This window comes from Ranitomeya imitator, chromosome 4 (genome assembly GCF_032444005.1).
Source record: "Ranitomeya imitator isolate aRanImi1 chromosome 4, aRanImi1.pri, whole genome shotgun sequence".
In the NCBI taxonomy this organism is placed as follows: domain Eukaryota; kingdom Metazoa; phylum Chordata; class Amphibia; order Anura; family Dendrobatidae; genus Ranitomeya; species Ranitomeya imitator.
This window is the reverse complement of record NC_091285.1, coordinates 170,509,402-170,531,952: the sequence shown is the minus strand read 5'-3', so window position 1 is coordinate 170,531,952 and position 22,551 is coordinate 170,509,402. Positions and strand designations below refer to the sequence as shown.

The following is a 22,551-nucleotide window of genomic DNA, read 5'->3' as shown; positions in this document are numbered from 1 at the left end:
AAATTTTTTTTTTTTTTTTTTCTTCACAGAGTCAAAGACACAGCACCACCGCCGCCACGAGGCATCCCGCCCAGCCTCTCCTGGATCTGTGCCCTCCGGGTCAACTCCTCCAGATCCTAGTAGGTTCCCACAATTATGTGATTTGGATTAAGTTGCAGGTCCCCTCTTAACACCCCCCCCCTCCCCCGGCAGCCACTGTTGCCATATATGCTGACAGACCTTGTTTTTTTTTTTTCCTTCACAGAGGCTAAGAGACAGCGCCGCCGCCGACAGCACGAGGCATTCAACAGCGACTCAGATCCAGAAGTGCCCTCCGTGCCTCAACATTCTAGTAGGTTCCCACAATTAAGTTATTTGGATTTTGTTGCAGGACCACTCTTTCACCCCCAACCCAAACAACCACCCTCGGGAGACTACAGTGTTATTAATGTTATGTTTTTTGACCCACAGCTCTCGTCACTGTCAACAAAGAGGATATTGAAGCCGGCATAGACAAGTTACTCCACACTATGGCACATATTCAGGAGCAGCACAATGTGGCAATGGAGGAGCTGCAGAAGCTGCGGGACATGTGCCAGCAGTTGTAGGCGGGCCAATAATCCATTTTTTGTTGTTCCAATTAAAAGATTTAGTTAAACTTTCATTCGTTTTTTTTTTTTTAGTTAACTGTACATGAATTTGTTACGTTAATTTGTTCCCTCATACAGTGCTGTGATTGAGACACACCAATCAAAAAGTAGTGATAGAATGTATAATAAAAGCTTTTATTTCAAACATTATTTTAACAAGACAAAAAAAAAAAAGGGATGTAAAAGTAGTTAGGAAATCACAAATTATGATACGACGATTGTTCCGGCTGAAAATTTTGGTGCCTGATGGGCGAAGCCATATGTAAAGGTATTGGTGTGTAGGAGTTATTAGGGGGTGGCTGGCCGAAGTGGGAAACGTGAGGATTGTGTCGCATCGATGTCTGACCCTGTGACCAACCATTGAAATTTGATGGCTCTGTCCGCTGTATTGGCCGGGAAGAGACCAAACAAGTGTTCTTGTCCAAATCGCCATCAGTACCCTTGTTTACTGCTTCCAGAATCAGACGCTCTGCTAGTATTCTTTGGTTGTCGTCCATTTTTGCCAGTTTGTCAACCACATAGTGTCCAAACCCCTCTAACGCAGGGCTAACATTTCTTGTCAACACCTTCTTTGCCAGGCTCAATAGTTCATTTGAGGCGTCTGAGGTGGCTTTCCGTTTTCTTTGAACTTGCCTCGATTGACTCCTGGCAGGTGCAGCCTCCACTAGATCTGTTGTTGTGCAGTCCTGTGAACAGTCAAGTGTACTCTCCTGCGCACTGTCATCCTGGGGGGGGGAAAAAAAAAAAAAGTTATGAACCCGGCAACAAAAAGTAGTACCACCATAACCGCATCCAAACTATATATTCGTAGTAGGTAACAAAAAGATTATAATATATTTGATGCTTAGTAATATTCTTTAACCCTCCCTTTTATTGAATACTTTGAACTACACTGTTCTGACTGCTATGGGAACCTGACCAATATTTAATAGTCTAAATAGTCTCAACAAGAGTACATCGGCAGCTTGACGCGATACTATTTTCTATATTGCTTCGATGGTATGGTTTACATATATCTCCATTTCATACATATTACGTTCCCCTTATAATTCTTGACTGCAACAGGGTTACTTATGTGTACATGTTTTTGTAACAACTTTAAACTGATGTGATAATCAGAAGTATAAAACCTAAAATGCAGAGAAAAATTATGTAATTATAGGACACATTGGTGAACTTTCGTCCAAAGAGCTACTTACTTGTTGCCCTTGTGACTCCTGCTCGGCGTGGTTCTCCGAAACTATTGGTTCCACAGGTGCCAACAATCGAAGACACGTTGAAGTCCGTGGCACCTCTTGGTCCCTCAGAAAATTAAGATGCTCAAAATACCACAGTTTGGGAACATAAACTTCTTCAGTGGAAGCTCCGGACCTTGTAGTCTGAAGAACCTTGTTCAGCTCCTTCCTCCAGACCGTGCGGAGCGCCTGGATTTTCTTTTTAATAACTGCTTCGTTAGCTGCCTCATCTGGTGCCTGACGATTGTAAAGCTCAATGAGCTGTAAGTAACCCTCCCTCCTCTTTTCCCTGTTACAATACTCAGGAGATTTTATTTTCCAGAGGCAGGGAAAAGACTGATAAATCTCGATGAAATCCCGGATGAACTCCACACGATTTGACATCTAAAAAGTAATTAAAAAAAAAAATTACATGGTTGACAAAGCGTCCTATTAACAATACTTTTGCCAGTGTGCCAAACGCTTAACAACAGCAGCCACACAAAGCGCTCATGCCTACCATCGCTTCTTCCATCTGCCGCGCCTATAGTCCACCATAACCCAAAACAGTGTACCGCCCGCTTCCCTACAGCAGCCACACAAAGCGCTCATGGTGACCATACATTGTACCATCTGCCACGCTCTAACTCAACAGACACAACCGGTCATAAGCAGTCACAACAGCGTACCATCCGCATCGCTTCAGCGGTGGAACGAAGCGGTCATGCCGAACAAACTGAGTTCCATCTACCACGCTGTAGCCCACCAGTCACGACCAGTCACGACCAGTCACAACAGCGTACCATCCGCATCGCTTCTTCAATCTGCCGCGCCTATAGTCCACCATAACCCAAAACAGTGTACCGCCCGCTTCCCTACAGCAGCCACACAAAGCGCTCATGGTGACCATACATTGTACCATCTGCCACGCTGTAGCGCAACAGACACAACCGGTCATAAGCAGTCACAACAGCGTACCATCCGCATCGCTTCAGCGGTGGAACGAAGCGGTCATGCCGAACAAACTGAGTTCCATCTACCACGCTGTAGCCCACCAGTCACGACCAGTCACAACAGCGTACCATCCGCATCGCTTCTTCAATCTGCCGCGCCTATAGTCCACCATAACCCAAAACATTGTACCGCCCGCTTCCCTACAGCAGCCACACAAAGCGCTCATGGTGACCATACATTGTACCATCTGCCACGCTGTAGCGCAACAGACACAACCGGTCATAAGCAGTCACAACAGCGTACCATCCGCATCGCTTCAGCGGTGGAACGAAGCGGTCATGCCGAACAAACTGAGTTCCATCTACCACGCTGTAGCCCACCAGTCACGACCAGTCACAACAGCGTACCATCCGCATCGCTTCTTCCATCTGCCGCGCCTATAGTCCACCATAACCCAAAACAGTGTACCGCCCGCTTCCTTACAGCAGCCACACAAAGCGCTCATGGTGACCATACATTGTGCCATCTGCCACGCTCTAGCTCATCACACACAACCGGTCATAAGCAGTCACACCAGCGTACCATCCGCATCGCTTCAGCGGTGGAACGAAGCGGTCATGCCGAACAAACTGAGTTCCATCTACCACGCTGTAGCCCACCAGTCACGACCAGTCACGACCAGTCACAACAGCGTACCATCCGCATCGCTTCTTCAATGTGCCGCGCCTATAGTCCACCATAACCCAAAACAGTGTACCGCCCGCTTCCCTACAGCAGCCACACAAAGCGCTCATGGTGACCATACATTGTACCATCTGCCACGCTGTAGCGCAACAGACACAACCGGTCATAAGCAGTCACAACAGCGTACCATCCGCATCGCTTCAGCGGTGGAACGAAGCGGTCATGCCGAACAAACTGAGTTCCATCTACCACGCTGTAGCCCACCAGTCACGACCAGTCACAACAGCGTACCATCCGCATCGCTTCTTCAATCTGCCGCGCCTATAGTCCACCATAACCCAAAACAGTGTACCGCCCGCTTCCCTACAGCAGCCACACAAAGCGCTCATGGTGACCATACATTGTACCATCTGCCACGCTGTAGCGCAACAGACACAACCGGTCATAAGCAGTCACAACAGCGTACCATCCGCATCGCTTCAGCGGTGGAACGAAGCGGTCATGCCGAACAAACTGAGTTCCATCTACCACGCTGTAGCCCACCAGTCACGACCAGTCACAACAGCGTACCATCCGCATCGCTTCTTCCATCTGCCGCGCCTATAGTCCACCATAACCCAAAACAGTGTACCGCCCGCTTCCTTACAGCAGCCACACAAAGCGCTCATGGTGACCATACATTGTGCCATCTGCCACGCTCTAGCTCATCACACACAACCGGTCATAAGCAGTCACACCAGCGTACCATCCGCATCGCTTCAGCGGTGGAACGAAGCGGTCATGCCGAACAAACTGAGTTCCATCTACCACGCTGTAGCCCACCAGTCACAACCAAGCACAACAGCGTACCATCTGCCACATTGTAGCCCTCCAGTCACAACAGTGTACCATCCACTTCGCTTCAGTGGTGGAACGAAGCACTCATGCCGTCCATACAGCGTTCCATCCACCACGCCCAAGCGGTTTACATACCTCGACGCAGCGGTGCAAAGCGTGGTATATTCAGCGAGGTACAAAATTCCGATGTCCAGGTCCACCAAGTGTCCAAGTACGAAGTGAAGAAAGGAAATTTTGAAAGCAGTGAAGTGGCATTGGGAACAATAGCGCTCAGGTGACAAATTTTCCAACCAATTGTGTGCACAGAACCTTTGGCCTATCACCACACTAACTAGTGGCACAACACGCCCCTTGTGAACAACGTCACGCACAGATTATGCAAAATTTGCTCTGAATCGTCGTGTGTGACACGACCGTACGACTGTCCCATACGACTTCTACATCGCAAATACGTCATGAATTTATCGCTTCAGCGTCGTGCATCGTGTAGTGTGACCGCAGTCTACGATGTTTGAAACGATAATTAAGCGACGATGCAACGTCACAAATCGTGCCGTCGTAGCGATCTAAATTGCACTGTGTGACGGTACCTTAACTGATGTAAAAAGACATAAATCCATTCAACACGTTCATTCCTGCACTGAGAGTGTGAAAGGTCATCTTAAGTTTATACTCCCAGACTCTTCTGTCTCTCTGAGATTTGAAATGATCCTTTAATACAAGTAATCTCATGTCCATGATGCTGTGATCTGGGATACAATAATGTTTTGCCACAGGTAGATCCATTCTTTTTCTCTTATTGTGTGGTGATGAGAGTTCATACTTGTTCTCAGTTTTTGCCCTGTCTCTCCTACATACAGACCCTCAGTTGGACATTTAGTACAAATATTTAGGTACACCACATTAGATGTGATGCAGATGAAAGTACCTGGGATCTTGTAGTCCTGATGTGAATTGGGGATCTTTATCTTGTCTGTGGTCATTATCAATGGACAGGTTTTACATTTTTTCTGGTTGCAAGGAAAGGTTCCAGCAGCTGTTTTGAGAGGACAGTGAGCTTCTGACAATGATGCTTCTGGCTAACACAGTACAAAGATATATGTCTTTCCTGTAGCAAATACAGATATTGTTTTACATCTTGGGCAACTGACTCGCTTCATAAACTTAAAGGGTTATTTAAAAAAAAGTTATCCCATACCCAATCAAACTGACCACTTGAGAATGAAGCTTTCGAACTGTTCTTAAATGGAACGGAAGTGCACGTTTAGATTCTGCTCCATTCATTTTCTATGTGACTGCTGAAGTCTCACTGACAATGAATAGAGTAAGGGTAGGGCATGTGCACTTTTATTTAATTTAAGATAGGACAGCAGAGCCCTGTTCACGGATTCCATTGCCCCTTTTTCAGTATCACTAAGGTCGGTTTCACACGTCCAGATAATTCCGGTACCGGAGAAATCGATACCGGAGTTATCCGTGTCCGTGTGCTCACGTAGCACATAAGTGTGGCACACGTGCGGTAGCCGTGTGCCGCCCGTGTGCTGACTGAGGACCACACGGACCGTACAGAAGATAGCGCTACAGTTAAGCGCTGTCCCCTGCTTTTGATGCTGAAGCCGGCATTCATTCCTTCTCCCCAGCAGCGTTCGCTGAAGAGAAGGAATGAAAAATCAAGGTTTTGTTTTTTTTTGTTTGTGTTAAAAATAAAGTTTGGGGTCACCTCTTGCCTCCCATCCCCTGTGCGCCCGCCCTCTTGCCGAGAAATACTCACCCAGCTCCTGCGATGTATGCTGTCAGCGCCTGCAGCCTGTCCTGTGTGAGCGGTCACGTGGTACCGCTCATTACAGTGATGAATATGCGCATATTCATCACTGTAATGAGCAGTCAAGTGGTACCGCAGGACAGGCTGCCGGCGCTGAGAGCATACATCGCAGGAGCTGGGTGAGTATTTCTCGGCAAGCGGGCGGGCGCACAGGGGATGGGAGGCAGGAGGGGACCCCAATCTTTATTTTTAACACAAACAAAAAAAAAACCTTGATTTTTCATTTCTTCTCTCCAGAGGAAGGAATGAATGCCGGCTTCAGCACCACACGCAGTGGGGACAGCACTTACTGTAGCGCTGTCTCTCCTGTGGGCGGTACGTGCACACGGAGGAGAGTGCACCATGTTCTCCGTGTGCACGTGTGCGGGACGTATTGCGGTATGTGCTGCCGGAGAAAAGCAGATATGTCTCCGTGTTTTGCACACAGACACACGGTCCGTGAAAACACGAAGACATGTGCATAGACCCATTCATTTGAATGGGTCTACATGTGTCAGTGTCTCCGGTACGTGAAAAAACTGTCGGTACACATACCGGAGACACTGACGTGTGAAAGAGGCCTAAGGGTCACAGTAATCTGTGAGTTACACCCCAGCCAATGTATTAGGAATTATTTAAGGCCTGAAAAAACTCGTGACAATTATGAAGATATACTCATTGTGATAAATTGTCATGTTCAAAAGCAAAACTGGAGATATTTGTGGAAATTATGTTCCCTTATTTTGTAAAACCCTTCAACTGATTGACAGATGATGTCAATACATACGATCATCTTTCCATTGTGCACAGTGCACATTGCAATCATTTGGATAAAGTTACACACATTGGACTTTTTCTTTTGACATGGGAATACATTTAAGGCAGAAAATTATTACAAGCCTCCAGTCGGATATTTAATCCAATAAATAACCACTTGTATGCAAGGTATATGTCATGCACTACTAGACATAAATCATCCCAAATTTGGGATGATTTGTCTCCAGTCGGATATGGAGAAAGGAAAAATGGATATGGAAAAAGCCAAGCCTATCAGAATGGGTGTCAGGAGACCCAAGTTTTTCTCATAGGTAAGATCCAGAGATGGGACTTAAACCTATCAGCATTGTCTCCTCTAAGCCAGGAGTGGGCAATTACCGTAATTTTCTGAAGGGCCACAGGAAATACTGTCACTGTTGTAGAGAGCCGAAAGAACTCACCAAATTTAACTCTGCTCATTATTATCTATATATATAATTGCCTAAGGGTTTTTCTGTCTGTCTGTCTGTCTGTCTGTCCTGGAAATCCCGCGTCTCTGATTGGTCGAGGCCGCCAGGCCTCGACCAATCAGTGACGGGCACAGCATGGCGACGATGATGTCATAAAGGTTGCCTCGACCAATCAGCGACGGGCACAGTCTGCCGCGAATTCGCCTCGACCAATCAGCGACAGGCACAGTATCGACGTAGATGTCATAATGGTTGCCATGGCGACGATGATGGCATAAAGGTTGCCTCAACCAATCAGCGACGGGCACAGTGTGCTGCGAATTCTGGAATCATCATTGTCCATATACTACGGGGACATGCATATTCTAGAATACCAGATGCGTTAGAATCGGGCCACCATCTAGTATGTAATATACGTATATAAAAGTTTAAATTTTAAACAGCAACAAGTGACAGCAAAAAGTACAGCCAAGAAGCAACGAAGAGTGGTGGTGGTGGGAGACTCACTACTGAGAGGCACCGAAGCAGCCATCTGCAGACCGGACATAACTGCAAGAGAAGTATGCTGCCTTCCAGGTGCGATGATCAAGGATGTGACCGATAGGATACCAAAGCTCTTCAGCTCCAAGGACGTCCACCCATTTCTTCTGATACATGTTGGCACCAATGACACGGCAAGGAAGGACCTACCGACAATCTGCAAGGACTTTGAAGAGTTGGGGAAGAAAGTAAAGGAACTGGATGCACAGGTAGTTTTTTCTTCTATCCTTCCAGTAGACGGGCATGGCACCAGGAGATGGAACAGGATCCTTGATGCAAACAACTGGCTAAGACGATGGTGCAGACAACAAGGATTTGGATTCCTGGACCACGGTGTGAATTACTGGTATGATGGACTCCTCGCCAGAGACGGACTACACCTCAACAAACCTGGGAAACACACATTCACCAGAAGACTCGCTACACTCATCAGGAGGGCGTTAAACTAGAAGAAGAGGGGACGGGAAGAAAAACATTAGACTCGAACAAAGACGACCCAGGAAAACATACTCAGAAGGGAAGTAAGAACATTTCTAAAACAATCCACAGTGAGGAGATTGGAACAAAACAAAATCCTCTAAACTGCATGCTCGCAAACGCCAGAAGCCTGACAAACAAGATGGAAGAACTAGAAGCAGAAATATCTACAGGTAACTTTGACATAGTGGGAATAACCGAGACATGGTTAGATGAAAGCTATGACTGGGCAGTTAACTTACAGGGTTACAGTCTGTTTAGAAAGGATCGTAAAAATCGGAGAGGAGGAGGGGTTTGTCTCTATGTAAAGTCTTGTCTAAAGTCCACTTTAAGGGAGGATATTAGCGAAGGGAATGAGGATGTCGAGTCCATATGGGTTGAAATTCATGGAGGGAAAAATGGTAACAAAATTCTCATTGGGGTCTGTTACAAACCCCCAAATATAACAGAAAGCATGGAAAGTCTACTTCTAAAGCAGATAGATGAAGCTGCAACCCATAATGAGGTCCTGGTTATGGGGGACTTTAACTACCCGGATATTAACTGGGAAACAGAAACCTGTGAAACCCATAAAGGCAACAGGTTTCTGCTAATAACCAAGAAAAATTATCTTTCACAATTGGTGCAGAATCCAACCAGAGGAGCAGCACTTTTAGACCTAATACTATCTAATAGACCTGACAGAATAACAAATCTGCAGGTGGTTGGGCATTTAGGAAATAGCGACCACAATATTGTGCAGTTTCACCTGTCTTTCACTAGGGGGACTTGTCAGGGAGTCACAAAAACATTGAACTTTAGGAAGGCAAAGTTTGAACAGCTTAGAGATGCCCTTAATCTGGTAGACTGGGACAATATCCTCAGAAATGAGAATACAGATAATAAATGGGAAATGTTTAAGAACATCCTAAATAGGCAGTGTAAGCGGTTTATACCTTGTGGGAATAAAAGGACTAGAAATAGGAAAAACCCAATGTGGCTAAACAAAGAAGTAAGACAGGCAATTAACAGTAAAAAGAAAGCATTTGCACTATTAAAGCAGGATGGCACCATTGAAGCTCTAAAAAACTATAGGGAGAAAAATACTTTATCTAAAAAACTAATTAAAGCTGCCAAAAAGGAAACAGAGAAGCACATTGCTAAGGAGAGTAAAACTAATCCCAAACTGTTCTTCAACTATATCAATAGTAAAAGAATAAAAACTGAAAATGTAGGCCCCTTAAAAAATAGTGAGGAAAGAATGGTTGTAGATGACGAGGAAAAAGCTAACATATTAAACACCTTCTTCTCCACGGTATTCACGGTGGAAAATGAAATGCTAGGTGAAATCCCAAGAAACAATGAAAACCCTATATTAAGGGTCACCAATCTAACCCAAGAAGAGGTGCGAAACCGGCTAAATAAGATTAAAATAGATAAATCTCCGGGTCCGGATGGCATACACCCACGAGTACTAAGAGAACTAAGTAATGTAATAGATAAACCATTATTTCTTATTTTTAGGGACTCTATAGAGACAGGGTCTGTTCCGCAGGATTGGCGCATAGCAAATGTGGTGCCAATATTCAAAAAGGGCTCTAAAAGTGAACCTGGAAATTATAGGCCAGTAAGTCTAACCTCTATTGTTGGTAAAATATTTGAAGGGTTTCTGAGGGATGTTATTCTGGATTATCTCAATGAGAATAACTGTTTAACTCCATATCAGCATGGGTTTATGAGAAATCGCTCCTGTCAAACCAATCTAATCAGTTTTTATGAAGAGGTAAGCTATAGACTGGACCACGGTGAGTCATTGGACGTGGTATATCTCGATTTTTCCAAAGCGTTTGATACCGTGCCGCACAAGAGGTTGGTACACAAAATGAGAATGCTTGGTCTGGGGGAAAATGTGTGTAAATGGGTTAGTAACTGGCTTAGTGATAGAAAGCAGAGGGTGGTTATAAATGGTATAGTCTCTAACTGGGTCGCTGTGACCAGTGGGGTACCGCAGGGGTCAGTATTGGGACCTGTTCTCTTCAACATATTCATTAATGATCTGGTAGAAGGTTTACACAGTAAAATATCGATATTTGCAGATGATACAAAACTATGTAAAGCAGTTAATACAAGAGAAGATAGTATTCTGCTACAGATGGATCTGGATAAGTTGGAAACTTGGGCTGAAAGGTGGCAGATGAGGTTTAACAATGATAAATGTAAGGTTATACACATGGGAAGAGGGAATCAATATCACCATTACACACTGAACGGGAAACCACTGGGTAAATCTGGCAGGGAGAAGGACTTGGGGATCCTAGTTAATGATAAACTTACCTGGAGCAGCCAGTGCCAGGCAGCAGCTGCCAAGGCAAACAGGATCATGGGGTGCATTAAAAGAGGTCTGGATACACATGATGAGAGCATTATACTGCCTCTGTACAAATCCCTAGTTAGACCGCACATGGAGTACTGTGTCCAGTTTTGGGCACCGGTTTTCAGGAAGGATATAATGGAACTAGAGAGAGTACAAAGGAGGGCAACAAAATTAATAAAGGGGATGGGAGAACTACAATACCCAGATAGATTAGCGAAATTAGGATTATTTAGTCTAGAAAAAAGACGACTGAGGGGCGATCTAATAACCATGTATAAGTATATAAGGGGACAATACAAATATCTCGCTGAGGATCTGTTTATACCAAGGAAGGTGACGGGCACAAGGGGGCATTCTTTGCGTCTGGAGGAGAGAAGGTTTTTCCACCAACATAGAAGAGGATTCTTTACTGTTAGGGCAGTGAGAATCTGGAATTGCTTGCCTGAGGAGGTGGTGATGGCGAACTCAGTCGAGGGGTTCAAGAGAGGCCTGGATGTCTTCCTGGAGCAGAACAATATTGTATCATACAATTATTAGGTTCTGTAGAAGGACGTAGATCTGGGTATTTATTATGATGGAATATAGGCTGAACTGGATGGACAAATGTCTTTTTTCGGCCTTACTAACTATGTTACTATGTTACTATGTAAATTACCCTCTTCTCTCTCACAAAAAATAAAGTAAAGACATTTAAAAAAAATAAATGTTTGATATTGTCGCCTCCAAAAGAGTCTGATATATCAAAATATTAAATTATTTAAACCATATACTGAATACCCAAAAGAGGAATAAAAAGTTTTGAGCACTAGAATTGACATTTTTTGCTGCCATGCTCCCAAAAAAAAAAAATCTGGTTAAACTCCATGGAACTGTATATTTTTGTTTTGTTTTTTTTTGCTTTAGTAACCCTTAAGTTTTATCAACACTCGTCTTTTTGTCCATTTTTTACTTATTTGTGTATTATAATTAGAGACGTGTCAGATGAGATGGATTATGATTCACTCTCCGCATTTTACACCCATGTCGTGTGCGCAGATAGAAGAAGTGAATGTTCTGTCTGTCTGTCTGTCCTGGAAATCCCGCGTCTCTGATTGGTCGAGGCCGTCCTTTATGACATCATCGTCGCTGTGCCCGCCGCTGATTGGTCGAGGCCTGGCAGCCTCGACCAATCAGAGACGGGCACAGTATCGACGTAGAAATGGTTGCCATGGTGACAATGATGTCATAAAGGTTGCCTCGACCAATCAGCGACGGGCACAGCGACGATGATGTCATAATGGTTGCCATGGCGACGATGATGTCATAAAGGTTGCCTCGACCAATCAGCAACGGGCACAGCGACGATGATGTCATAATGGTTGCCATGGCGACGATGATGTCATAAAGGTTGCCTCGGCCAATCAGCGACGGGCACAGTCTGCCGCAAATTCTGGAATCATTATTGTCCATGTACTACGGGGACATGCATATTCTAGAATACCCGATGCGTTAGAATCGGGCCACAATCTAGTTGTCTTATATTCATTTTTTTCACTTAATCTTGAGCAGAATTAAGTCTTTTTACTCGCTGTCACTGTTAATAAATGTTACAATAGGGCTTATTGTAACATGTATTCTTACCTGTAGCAGAAAATTAAAAAATGTAATTTACTACTTTTTAAAGTTTATAAAAAACAGGAAATCATACTGCTCCTGTTATTCAGCCTTTGTACCTTCATCAACAGCTCTCAACACAATATGATGCCCCCAAAATATAATTTCCCCACACAGCCTCTCAAACAGTATGATGTCAATTCACACCATCTGTGACTACACAGTGTGAAGCCCCACACAGTCAATTTATATAGTATGATGTTCCCACACAGCCCCCACACAGTATTATTGACCGCACAAAACTGCCTTACACATTGTATCCCTATACAACCCGCCTCACATTATAATGTCCCCTCAAAGCCCCCATGACAAAGCCTCTCATACAGTATGTTCACTCACACAGTATATTACCACAGAGCCCCACATGGAGTAGGATGTCCCACACAGTCTCCCTACACAGTATTATGTCTACACACAGCCACTTTGAACAGTTTGTCTCCTCACAGCACCCTTACATAGTATATCCCCACACAAGCCCACATGCAGACTAGAGATGAGCGAACATATCAGAAAATATTTGCCAATCTCAAATTTGGCACAAACGTTGCACATTCGGATTCCTAAGCATTTTCTTCAAAATCGTCAAAATTTGGACAAAGTTTGGAAAATGATCGAGTTTCCACTAATGCTTTTGTTAGGACTTTGGCTAGGGTAGTAGCACCCCAATTACCTTTGCTCCCCCCCCCGCATTACAACTCTCCAACCACCCAACTGACCAAGAGTAAAAATAGTATAATTGCGCAGCATGGATGGGACAGCATGGGACAGGGTTTGGACCAGCATTTTTAGCTTAAACATTGGTCAGTAACAGGTGGATGAGTGACAGGTTTAGGCCTGCTGCTCTGAGAGCCCTGCCAAATTCAGGCAACACATATGAAGGGGACTCAACTTCTCGAGTCCAAACATTTCCAAAAATTAGGGGCAGACACCAGGAAGAGTGGCATCAATTAACCCACAGTAGAAATTCTATAGTGACCCAGCAGCAGTCAGGCATGGGTCATTTATGAGCCAGAATCTGGGCCAGCATTTACAGCTTTGAATTTAAGTTCAAAATAAGAGGTGGGTGAAGGACCGGTGTAAGCATACTGTGCTAGGACCCCTGATACCTGATGCAACAGCTCAAACTGCTCTTCTGCTCAGCCAAACTCAGGTGGCACAAATATCAGATTCGTAGACTACTATTGTTTTAAAAATTGAAGGTAGTTGACAGGTAGTTGACTGAATGTAAGTGCAGGCCTGCTGGTGTTGGTGCCCAACTGCTTCAAGCAACACACATTAAGGAGACCCAACTTGGAGTCCAAATATTTTCAAAAATTGAGGAGTGGAAATAGTATAATGGAGATCTGACACCCATTCCACTACAGGCAACCGACCAGATGGAGACACATCTTGGAGTCTCCACATTTCAAAAAATTGTTAGTAATATCAGCAGCAGTAATATCAGCAGCAGTAGCAACATCAGGTACACAAACTATGACAAAGTTGTTACAGACTCCAATAACACAAGATCAATGCAGCACACTATAAACTACACAATCGCTTAGTCTGCCCAGTCTATGACTGGGGTCCAAATGTCATTGAAGATCCATGACTTGTTCATCTTGATGAAAGTTAGGCGGCCTACATTTTCAGGGGCCAGAAAGATGTGCTTTCCATCAAGACACCACCAGCAGCGCTGAAGACACTTTCTGAGAGATCGCTGGCTGCTGGGCATGACAAAACCTCAAAGGAGTGACAGGCGAGCTAAGGCCACTCTTCCAATTTTTTTAAGACCAAAATGCAAAAGGGTCCAACCCCCCCATGATGGTATTGATATTGAGTTTGAGATACTCCTGCACCATCCTCTCCAGTCATTCACTATGTGTCAGACTCTGTACTCTGTGTTCTTATAGTCACCTATTCACTGTGCATTGATGTATTCCCACATCCTTTTTTTATTTTGTTTGGATTTTAATAATTCTTTCTTTTTTTGTTTAGGTGTATTTTTATGATAGGCTACGGAAATTTGGGAGCTGTCTATCATCTAGGATCCCTTCATATTGCTGCAGTGGATGACAACTATCCCTATAGTGTCAATTTGTAATGATGTCTGTTGAGTTTATGGTGTGGCCTGGGGGAGGAAGGGAGTTATATACATATATAGATATGCAGATTTAGATATTCTGGGGATTTTAGAATATGAGGTACAATTAGGGCCAGAAATATTTGGACAGTGACACAAGTTTTGTTATTTTAGCTGTTTACAAAAACATGTTCAGAAATACAATTATATATATAATATGGGCTGAAAGTGCACACTCCCAGCTGCAATATGATAGTTTCCACATCCAAATCGGAGAAAAGGTTTAGGAATCATAGCTCTGTAATGCATAGCGTCCTCTTTTTCAAGGGACCAAAAGTAATTGGACAATGGACTCTAAGGGCTGCAATTAACTCTGAAGGCGTCTCCCTCGTTAACCTGTAATCAATGAAGTAGTTAAAAGGTCAGGGGTGGATTCCAGGTGTGTGGTTTTGCATTTGGAAGCTGTTGCTGTGAGCAGACAACATGCGGTCAAAGGAACTCTCAATTGAGGTGAAGCAGAACATCCTGAGGCTGAAAAAAAAGAAAAAATCCATCAGAGAGATAGCAGACATGCTTGGAGTAGCAAAATCAACAGTTGGGTACATTCTGAGAAAAAAGGAATTGACTGGTGAGCTTGGGAACTCAAAAAGGCCTGGGCGTCCACGGATGACAACAGTGGTGGATGATCGCCGCATACTTAATTTGGTGAAGAAGAACCCGTTCACAACATCAACTGAAGTCCAGAACACTCTCAGTGAAGTAGGTGTATCTGTCTCTAAGTCAACAGTAAAGAGAAGACTCCATGACAGTAAATACAAAGGGTTCACATCTAGATGCAAACCATTCATCAATACCAAAAATAGACAGGCCAGAGTTAAATTTGCAGAAAAACACCTCAAGAAGCCAGCTCAGTTCTGGAAAAGTATTCTATGGACAGATGAGACAAAGATCAACCTGTACCAGAATGATGGGAAGAAAAAAGTTTGGAGAAGAAAGGGAACGGCACATGATCCAAGGCACACCACATCCTCTGTAAAACATGGTGGAGGCAACGTGATGGCATGGGCATGCATGGCTTTCAATGGCACTGGGTCACTTGTGTTTATTGATGACATAAGAGCAGACAAGAGTAGCCGGATGAATTCTGAAGTGTACCGGGATATACTTTCAGCCCAGATTCAGCCAAATGCTGCAAAGTTGATTGGACGGCGCTTCATAGTACAGATGGACAATGACCCCAAGCATACAGCCAAAGCTACCAAGGAGTTCATGAGTGCCAAAAAGTGGAACATTCTGCAATGGCCAAGTCAATCTCCAGATCTAAACCCAATTGAGCATGCATTTCACTTGCTCAAATCCAGACTTAAGACGGAAAGACCCACAAACAAGCAAGACCTGAAGGCTGCGGCTGTAAAGGCCTGGCAAAGCATTAAGAAGGAGGAAATCCAGCGCTTGGTGATGTACATGGGTTCCAGACTTAAGGCAGTGATTGCCTCCAAAGGATTTGCAACAAAATATTGAAAATAAAAATATTTTGTTTGGGTTATGTTTATTTGTCCAATTACTTTTGACCTCCTAAAATGTGGAGTGTTTGTAAAGAAATGTGTACAATTCCTACATTTTCTATCAGATATTTTTGTTCAACCCTTCAAATTAAACGTTACAATCTGCACTTGAATTCTGTTGTAGAGGTTTCATTTCAAATCCAATGTGGTGGCATGCAGAGCCCAACTCGCGAAAATTGTGTCACTGTCCAAATATTTCTGGCCCTAACTGTGTGTGTATGTTGGTATCTTGTAGATATGCTAGTAAGAAATATTTATAGGTAATTTCGTATAATTCTTTTGGGAAGACATATAAGTGTTTATTTATAATATGTTTTCTTGTGTTTTATGCATGTATTATTTCTAATATATATGTCTTCATGTCATTGTACCAAATATATTTGTCAATATTATCATTATATTCCTGTATAATCATGTTGCAATTATATGTATTCTATTGTTTTTGTTTTCCTTGTTTGTGACCCTTATGTCTGTATATGTACGTATAGGATCCAGATACATCTGTATGTATTATTATACATTTGGATAATCAAGTTACAGTTATGTGTATATTCTATTGCTTTGTGCTCTCTATATATTACCACGTTTAAACTCACCTGAATGTCTATGGGATACAGGTCCTTCTCAAAAAATTAGCATATAGTGTTAAATTTCATTATTTACCATAATGTAATGATTACAATTAAACTTTCATATATTATAGATTCATTATCCACCAACTGAAATTTGTCAGGTCTTTTATTGTTTTAATACTGATGATTTTGGCATACAACTCCTGATAACCCAAAAAACCTGTCTCAATAAATTAGCATATCAAGAAAAGGTTCTCTAAACGACCTATTACCCTAATCTTCTGAATCAACTAATTAACTCTAAACACATGCAAAAGATACCTGAGGCTTTTATAAACTCCCTGCCTGGTTCATTACTCAAAACCCCCATCATGGGTAAGACTAGCGACCTGACAGATGTCAAGAAGGCCATCTTTGACACCCTCAAGCAAGAGGGTAAGACCCAGAAAGAAATTTCTCAACAAATAGGCTGTTCCCAGAGTCCTGTATCAAGGCACCTCAATGGTAAGTCTGTTGGAAGGAAACAATGTGGCAGAAAACGCTGTACAACGAGAAGAGGAGACCGGACCCTGAGGAAGATTGTGGAGAAGGACCGATTCCAGACCTTGGGGAACCTGAGGAAGCAGTGGACTGAGTCTGGTGTGGAAACATCCAGAGCCACCGTGCACAGGCGTGTGCAGGAAATGGGCTACAGGTGCCGCATTCCCCAGGTAAAGCCACTTTTGAGCTACAGAGAAGCAGCACTGGACTGTTGCTAAGTGGTCCCAAGTACTTTTTTCTGATGAAAGCAAATTTTGCATGTCATTCGGAAATCAAGGTGCCAGAGTCTGGAGGAAGACTGGGGAGAAGGAAATGCCAAAATGCCTGAAGTCCAGTGTCAAGTACCCACAGTCAGTGATGGTGTGGGGTGCCATGTCAGCTGCTGGTGTTGGTCCACTGTGTTTCATCAAGGGCAGGGTCAATGCAGCTAGCTATCAGGAGATTTTGGAGCACTTCATGCTTCCATTGGCTGAAATGCTTTATGGAGATGAAGATTTCATTTTTCAGCACGACCTGGCACCTGCTCACAGTGCCAAAACCACTGGTAAATGGTTTACTGACCATGGTATTACTGTGCTCAATTGGCCTGCCAACTCTCCTGACCTGAACCCCATAGAGAATCTGTGGGATATTGTGAAGAGAAAGTTGAGAGACGCAAGACCCAACACTCTGGATGAGCTTAAGGCCGCTATTGAAGCATCCTGGGCCTCCATAACATCTCAGCAGTGTCACAGGCTGATTGCCTCCATGCCACGCCGCATTGAAGCAGTCATTTCTGCCAAAGGATTCCCGACCAAGTATTGAGTGCATAACTGAACATTATTATTTGATGGTTTTTTTGTTTGTTATTAAAAAACACTTTTATTTGATTGGATGTGTGAAATATGCTAATTTATTGAGACAGGTTTTTTGGGTTATCAGGAGTTGTATGCCAAAATCATCAGTATTAAAACAATAAAAGACCTGACAAATTTCAGTTGGTGGATAATGAATCTATAATATATGAAAGTTTAATTGTAATCATTACATTATGGTAAATAATGAAATTTAACACTATATGCTAATTTTTTGAGAAGGACCTGTACATAACTGAGCTGATTTGGGCTATATTATTGAGTTTCTAGGGATCATTTGCTTTGAAATAGATTTATGCCCACAATTTGCCAGCAGTGAGTATGGCTCCCACCCTGATTATTCGCTACAGTGTGCATGCGCTGTGGTCCCGTTCTGTCTGCCGCTATCCGACTCAGTGTCCGACTCAGATCATGTCGGGCCCCATGTGTTTCCGGTTTTCGGCTGCCCGGCTGTGTACGACTCGGCGAATATGATGGGATCCATGGCAACATGACGCTGTACTTAACTTCAGGGTTTTAGCTATTTAAACCAAGTGCCCAGTCTTAGCCACACACCCCTTGAGGAAGGTACTACTGCCGAAACGCGCGTCGGGGTGGGCGGGTATGTCCTGGAAACCGGTTCATCATCATACATAAGGTATTGTCTATACTTTGGTATGTAATTTGTTTGGATATTATGAACGGACTTGTTTTGTTAATTTCACCAGATGGTGATATGCAATTACTTATGTGGACGCTATATCCTCTATATACCTTTGATCCAGTGACATACCCAGCCTTGGGTATTTCTTTGATGCTGGTATCATCATGTTACCAATCTTTTAGCCCTATATGTCCATTTGTCTGGATGATCTTTTATACTATATATGTTTAATAAAGGAGATGATATTTGGGGATTTCATGACTGCTTGTTTCTCTTTGTGTATAATAGTACTTTTTCTGCAGTTGTCCACATTATATCCACATTAAAGTGGTTGATTAATATACTTAATACAGTGATCTCTTTAATACCACCTATAATGTTCATCAGAATTTTGTTACTCTGTTCTGATGGTGTACGGGTTGGTCTAAAAAAATGTGCGAAACGACTCAGAAATTGCTTCTGCCACTTACACTGCTGCTGCTAATGTTTTTACATTGGCGACTCCACATTCCCAGGGTTCTCTAACTGCAATGCACACTGTGTGCCTCACTGTTGTCTTGGAGAAAACCACTCCTAAGATCGTCTACAAGCGTGTTTGGATACTCCAGCATGCACACGTTCCTTTCCAGGGAGGGGAGCAACTGGCAAAATGTACTCTTGTACCGTGGATCTAACAGAGTGGCAACCCAGTAGTCAGAAATATTTCTAATCCTAGCAGTACGGGAAACATGTTGCAGATAGTGCAACAACAAGGTGTTCATGTGTCGGGGGCTTCAAGAGGTCCAAGTCCATGGGGTGTTGGTGGCAGGGTAATATTCAAACTTGCTTTCTCCATCCCCTCCCGCCAACCACAGACAACAGAGAGGGGATCATTAAACTCTTCATCTTATGACTGTTGCATGCCCATCACCTCTTCCTCCTCGTCCTCCTCCATTTGTTCCTTTACTCTTGCATCTTCAGTAAGGGTTCATACCCATCACCGTGAAAAAAAAGTTCAAATTTTGGTCCAGAAAAGTAGAACTAGTGTCATGGAAATGCCATGTGATTTTCATGCAAGTACAATCCGATTTTTCACACCTAGCATCTGATTGATATCTAAATGCCATGCGATGTTTATCCAATTGCATTGCGATTCTAACATGAGCTTTTACATAAAGTAATTCTTTATGTCATGTATACATTTTTCAAGGAAATATTCTTCAATACACACATACATATATATATATATATATATATATATAGAGAGAGAGAGAGAGATGTAAATATATAGAGAGATATGTACAGTAAGCTACACAAGCACTGCACTAATTATGTATGTGACTGATATCAGCTCGTGGCATGGGCCGACATCTTCAGGTCTGGGATGAAACGCATGGGATTGACCCAATGTGCAATGAGTAGTAAAGAGGAGAATGCTGTGTTACTACAAGGGACAGTACAGTCAGGCAGGTCGCTCACCTCATGGTAGCTGACTGCAACAAAACCAGTAAAGAAGTTACTACTGCATCCTCACCCATCCCTGTGAGCCCACATGGGCAGGGTCCTCTCTCCTCCTCTACCAGTCTGTGACTTGTATTGTTTAAGATTATTGTACCTGGTTTTATTATGTATACCCCTCCTCACATGTAAAGCGCCATGGAATAAATGGCGCTGTAATAATAAACAATAATAATAATTCCCCTGTGCGGCTGCCAAAGAAACGGAGTTGAGTAGTCCATCCAGTAACAGTAGTTGTCAAAATGCTAGGCACTTATATTATTTCTACTCTAGGGAAATTGATGCCACTTTAGTGGTGTGTGGCAATAATTTTTGGAAATTGATGCCTCTTTTCCCTGTATCTGCCCCTAATTTGAGCTGTTTTGGGCCCGGAAGGTGTTGCCTATGATTTTAGCTTTGGGGGTTCGGATATGCTTGACAAACTGTTCGCTCATCCTGATGCAGATTGATGTCTCCGCACATCCTCCTTGCACAGTATTATGTCTCCATACAGCCCCCTTGCACAGTATTATCGCTCCACACAGCTCCCCTACACAAAATTGTGTCCCCACAGTTTCCCACAAAGTACTGTTAATTAAAAAAATAAAAATAAAGCTGCTCTTCTCACCTAATTATTTCACTGCTGTAGTGTACATAGTTTCTGATGCATAACTAAAGCAATTCAGTGATGTTATCATGCCTGCTCTGCTCTCAGACATGCAAACTGAATGATGGAAGAGGAAGCTAACAGCTCCCTGTTCCATCATTATTTTCAACAGTGTCTGCATCAGGAGGATACAGATACTTATGAAAGTGAAACATCAGGCTGGGGGCGGCCGTGTGGTGCAGGACAACAGTGTAGCCAGCCCCTTAGCTGTTCTGGTCCGTGTGCCACACTACCACAGCCAAAGGGCCACATTTGGCCTGTAGGCCGCACTTTTACCTTTTCTACTCTAAAGGTACCGTCATACATAGCGACGCTGCAGCGATACCGACAACGATCCGGATCGCTGCAGCGTCGCTGTTTGGTCGCTGGAGAGCTGTCACACAGACAGCTCTCCAGCGACCAACGATCCCGAGGTCCCCGGTAACCAGGGTAAACATCGGGTAACTAAGCGCAGGGCCGCGCTTAGTAACCCGATGTTTACCCTGGTTACCATCCTAAAAAGTAAAAAAACAAACGCTACATACTTACCTACAGCCGTCTGTCCTCGGCGCTCTGCTTCTCTGGTCTGGCTGTGAGCGCCGGGCAGCCAGAAAGCAGAGCGGTGACGTCACCGCTCTGCTTTCCGGCTGACCGACGCTCACAGCCAGAGCAGGAGGAGAGCAGAGCACAGCGCCGAGGACAGACAGCGGTAGGTAAGTATGTAGTGTTTTTTTTTTTTTACTTTAACGATGGTAACCAGGGTAAACATCGGGTTACTAAGCGCGGCCCTGCGCTTAGTTACCCGATGTTTACCCTGGTTACCAGCAAAGACATCGCTGAATCGGTGTCACACACGCCGATTCAGCGATGTCTACGGGGAGTCCAGCGACGAAATAAAGTTCTGGACTTTCTTCCCCGACCAGCGATCTCCCAGCAGGGGCCTGATCGCTGCTGCCTGTCACACTGGACGATATCGCTAGCGAGGACGCTGCAACGTCACGGATCGCTAGCGATATCGTCTAGTGTGACAGTACCTTTAGCGATTGGAATGTGTTTCTCGTGCTCTGGAACACCTTGCTTGTCTTGCCCCTGCTGAGCCTCACAATGTGCCTAAACTGCAGTCGTAGTCCACATGTATTGCACTACTATAAGAAGAATAACCGACTTAACAATTTAAGCACAAGTTGGGCAGAGTGTAATGAGCATTATGCTGTCATATTTTCAATTTTCACTCTACAACACCAACTGTGTGCTTATTTCTAAAAAACTTGGGGCTTGTCAAATGTTGTGTGCTAAATTAACTTCAATTTTTTAAGAAAATCAATAGTGACCAGGGTCTCAATTATATAATTGTATTTAAATCCCTAAAAGCATAAATCTTTATTAATATCCTGAACCTACACGTTGGTTCACACCACAAAAAATGACCAAAAAATAGACACACACTGTGCTCACATATAAACACTTAATTAAAAATGGGGTAGCTAGGTGTCCCTGATGTGTGCTATTCTCGCACCTACCTGCCTGCGGGGGTTGGCACCCTATGAGGGAAAACGATATGGTGCCCCCACTCCACGGTGGCTATCCCTAGGGGCCCTGTTACGCCCTATATCCCCCTGGGAAAGACCACTACCCGCAGACTAAGGAAACCGCTGTGACTATACAGAGATATTCCTATACTAAAGGAACCCTAGATCCCCACACATAAAAACATTAGCATAAGTAGAACACAGAAGGCAAAAATAATGGCGTACTGGCGGAGGGGTTTTGGCATCAATATTCATAGGGTCATCATATTTGTTATAGAGGAGTCTATTTTAGTGCC

At 43.7% G+C, this 22,551-nt stretch overlaps 1 protein-coding gene across 1 annotated transcript; it reads right to left on the bottom strand.

Annotated features, from left to right (window-relative positions):
- Positions 1 to 743: 743 nt before the first annotated feature.
- On the bottom strand, positions 744 to 2,648 carry LOC138675668 (uncharacterized). The gene is made up of 2 exons (XM_069764093.1): positions 1,829 to 2,648; positions 744 to 1,354 (listed from the first exon to the last, which is right to left on the bottom strand). Exons 1-2 carry the CDS (start codon positions 2,246 to 2,248, stop codon positions 827 to 829), a joined length of 948 nt encoding a protein of 315 aa, XP_069620194.1. The 5' UTR covers positions 2,249 to 2,648; the 3' UTR covers positions 744 to 826.
- Between the last annotated feature and the right edge of the window lie 19,903 nt (positions 2,649 to 22,551).

Bases quoted from the DNA above. Each gene is read 5' to 3' on its own strand.
- LOC138675668 (XM_069764093.1), bottom strand. From the start codon at position 2,248: ATGTCAAATCGTGTGGAGTTCATCCGGGATTTCATCGAGATTTATCAG. The intron at 1,355-1,828 runs GTAAGTAGCTCT...TCCCCCCCCCAG, and splicing joins AGGAGTCACAAGGGCAACAA to GATGACAGTGCGCAGGAGAG.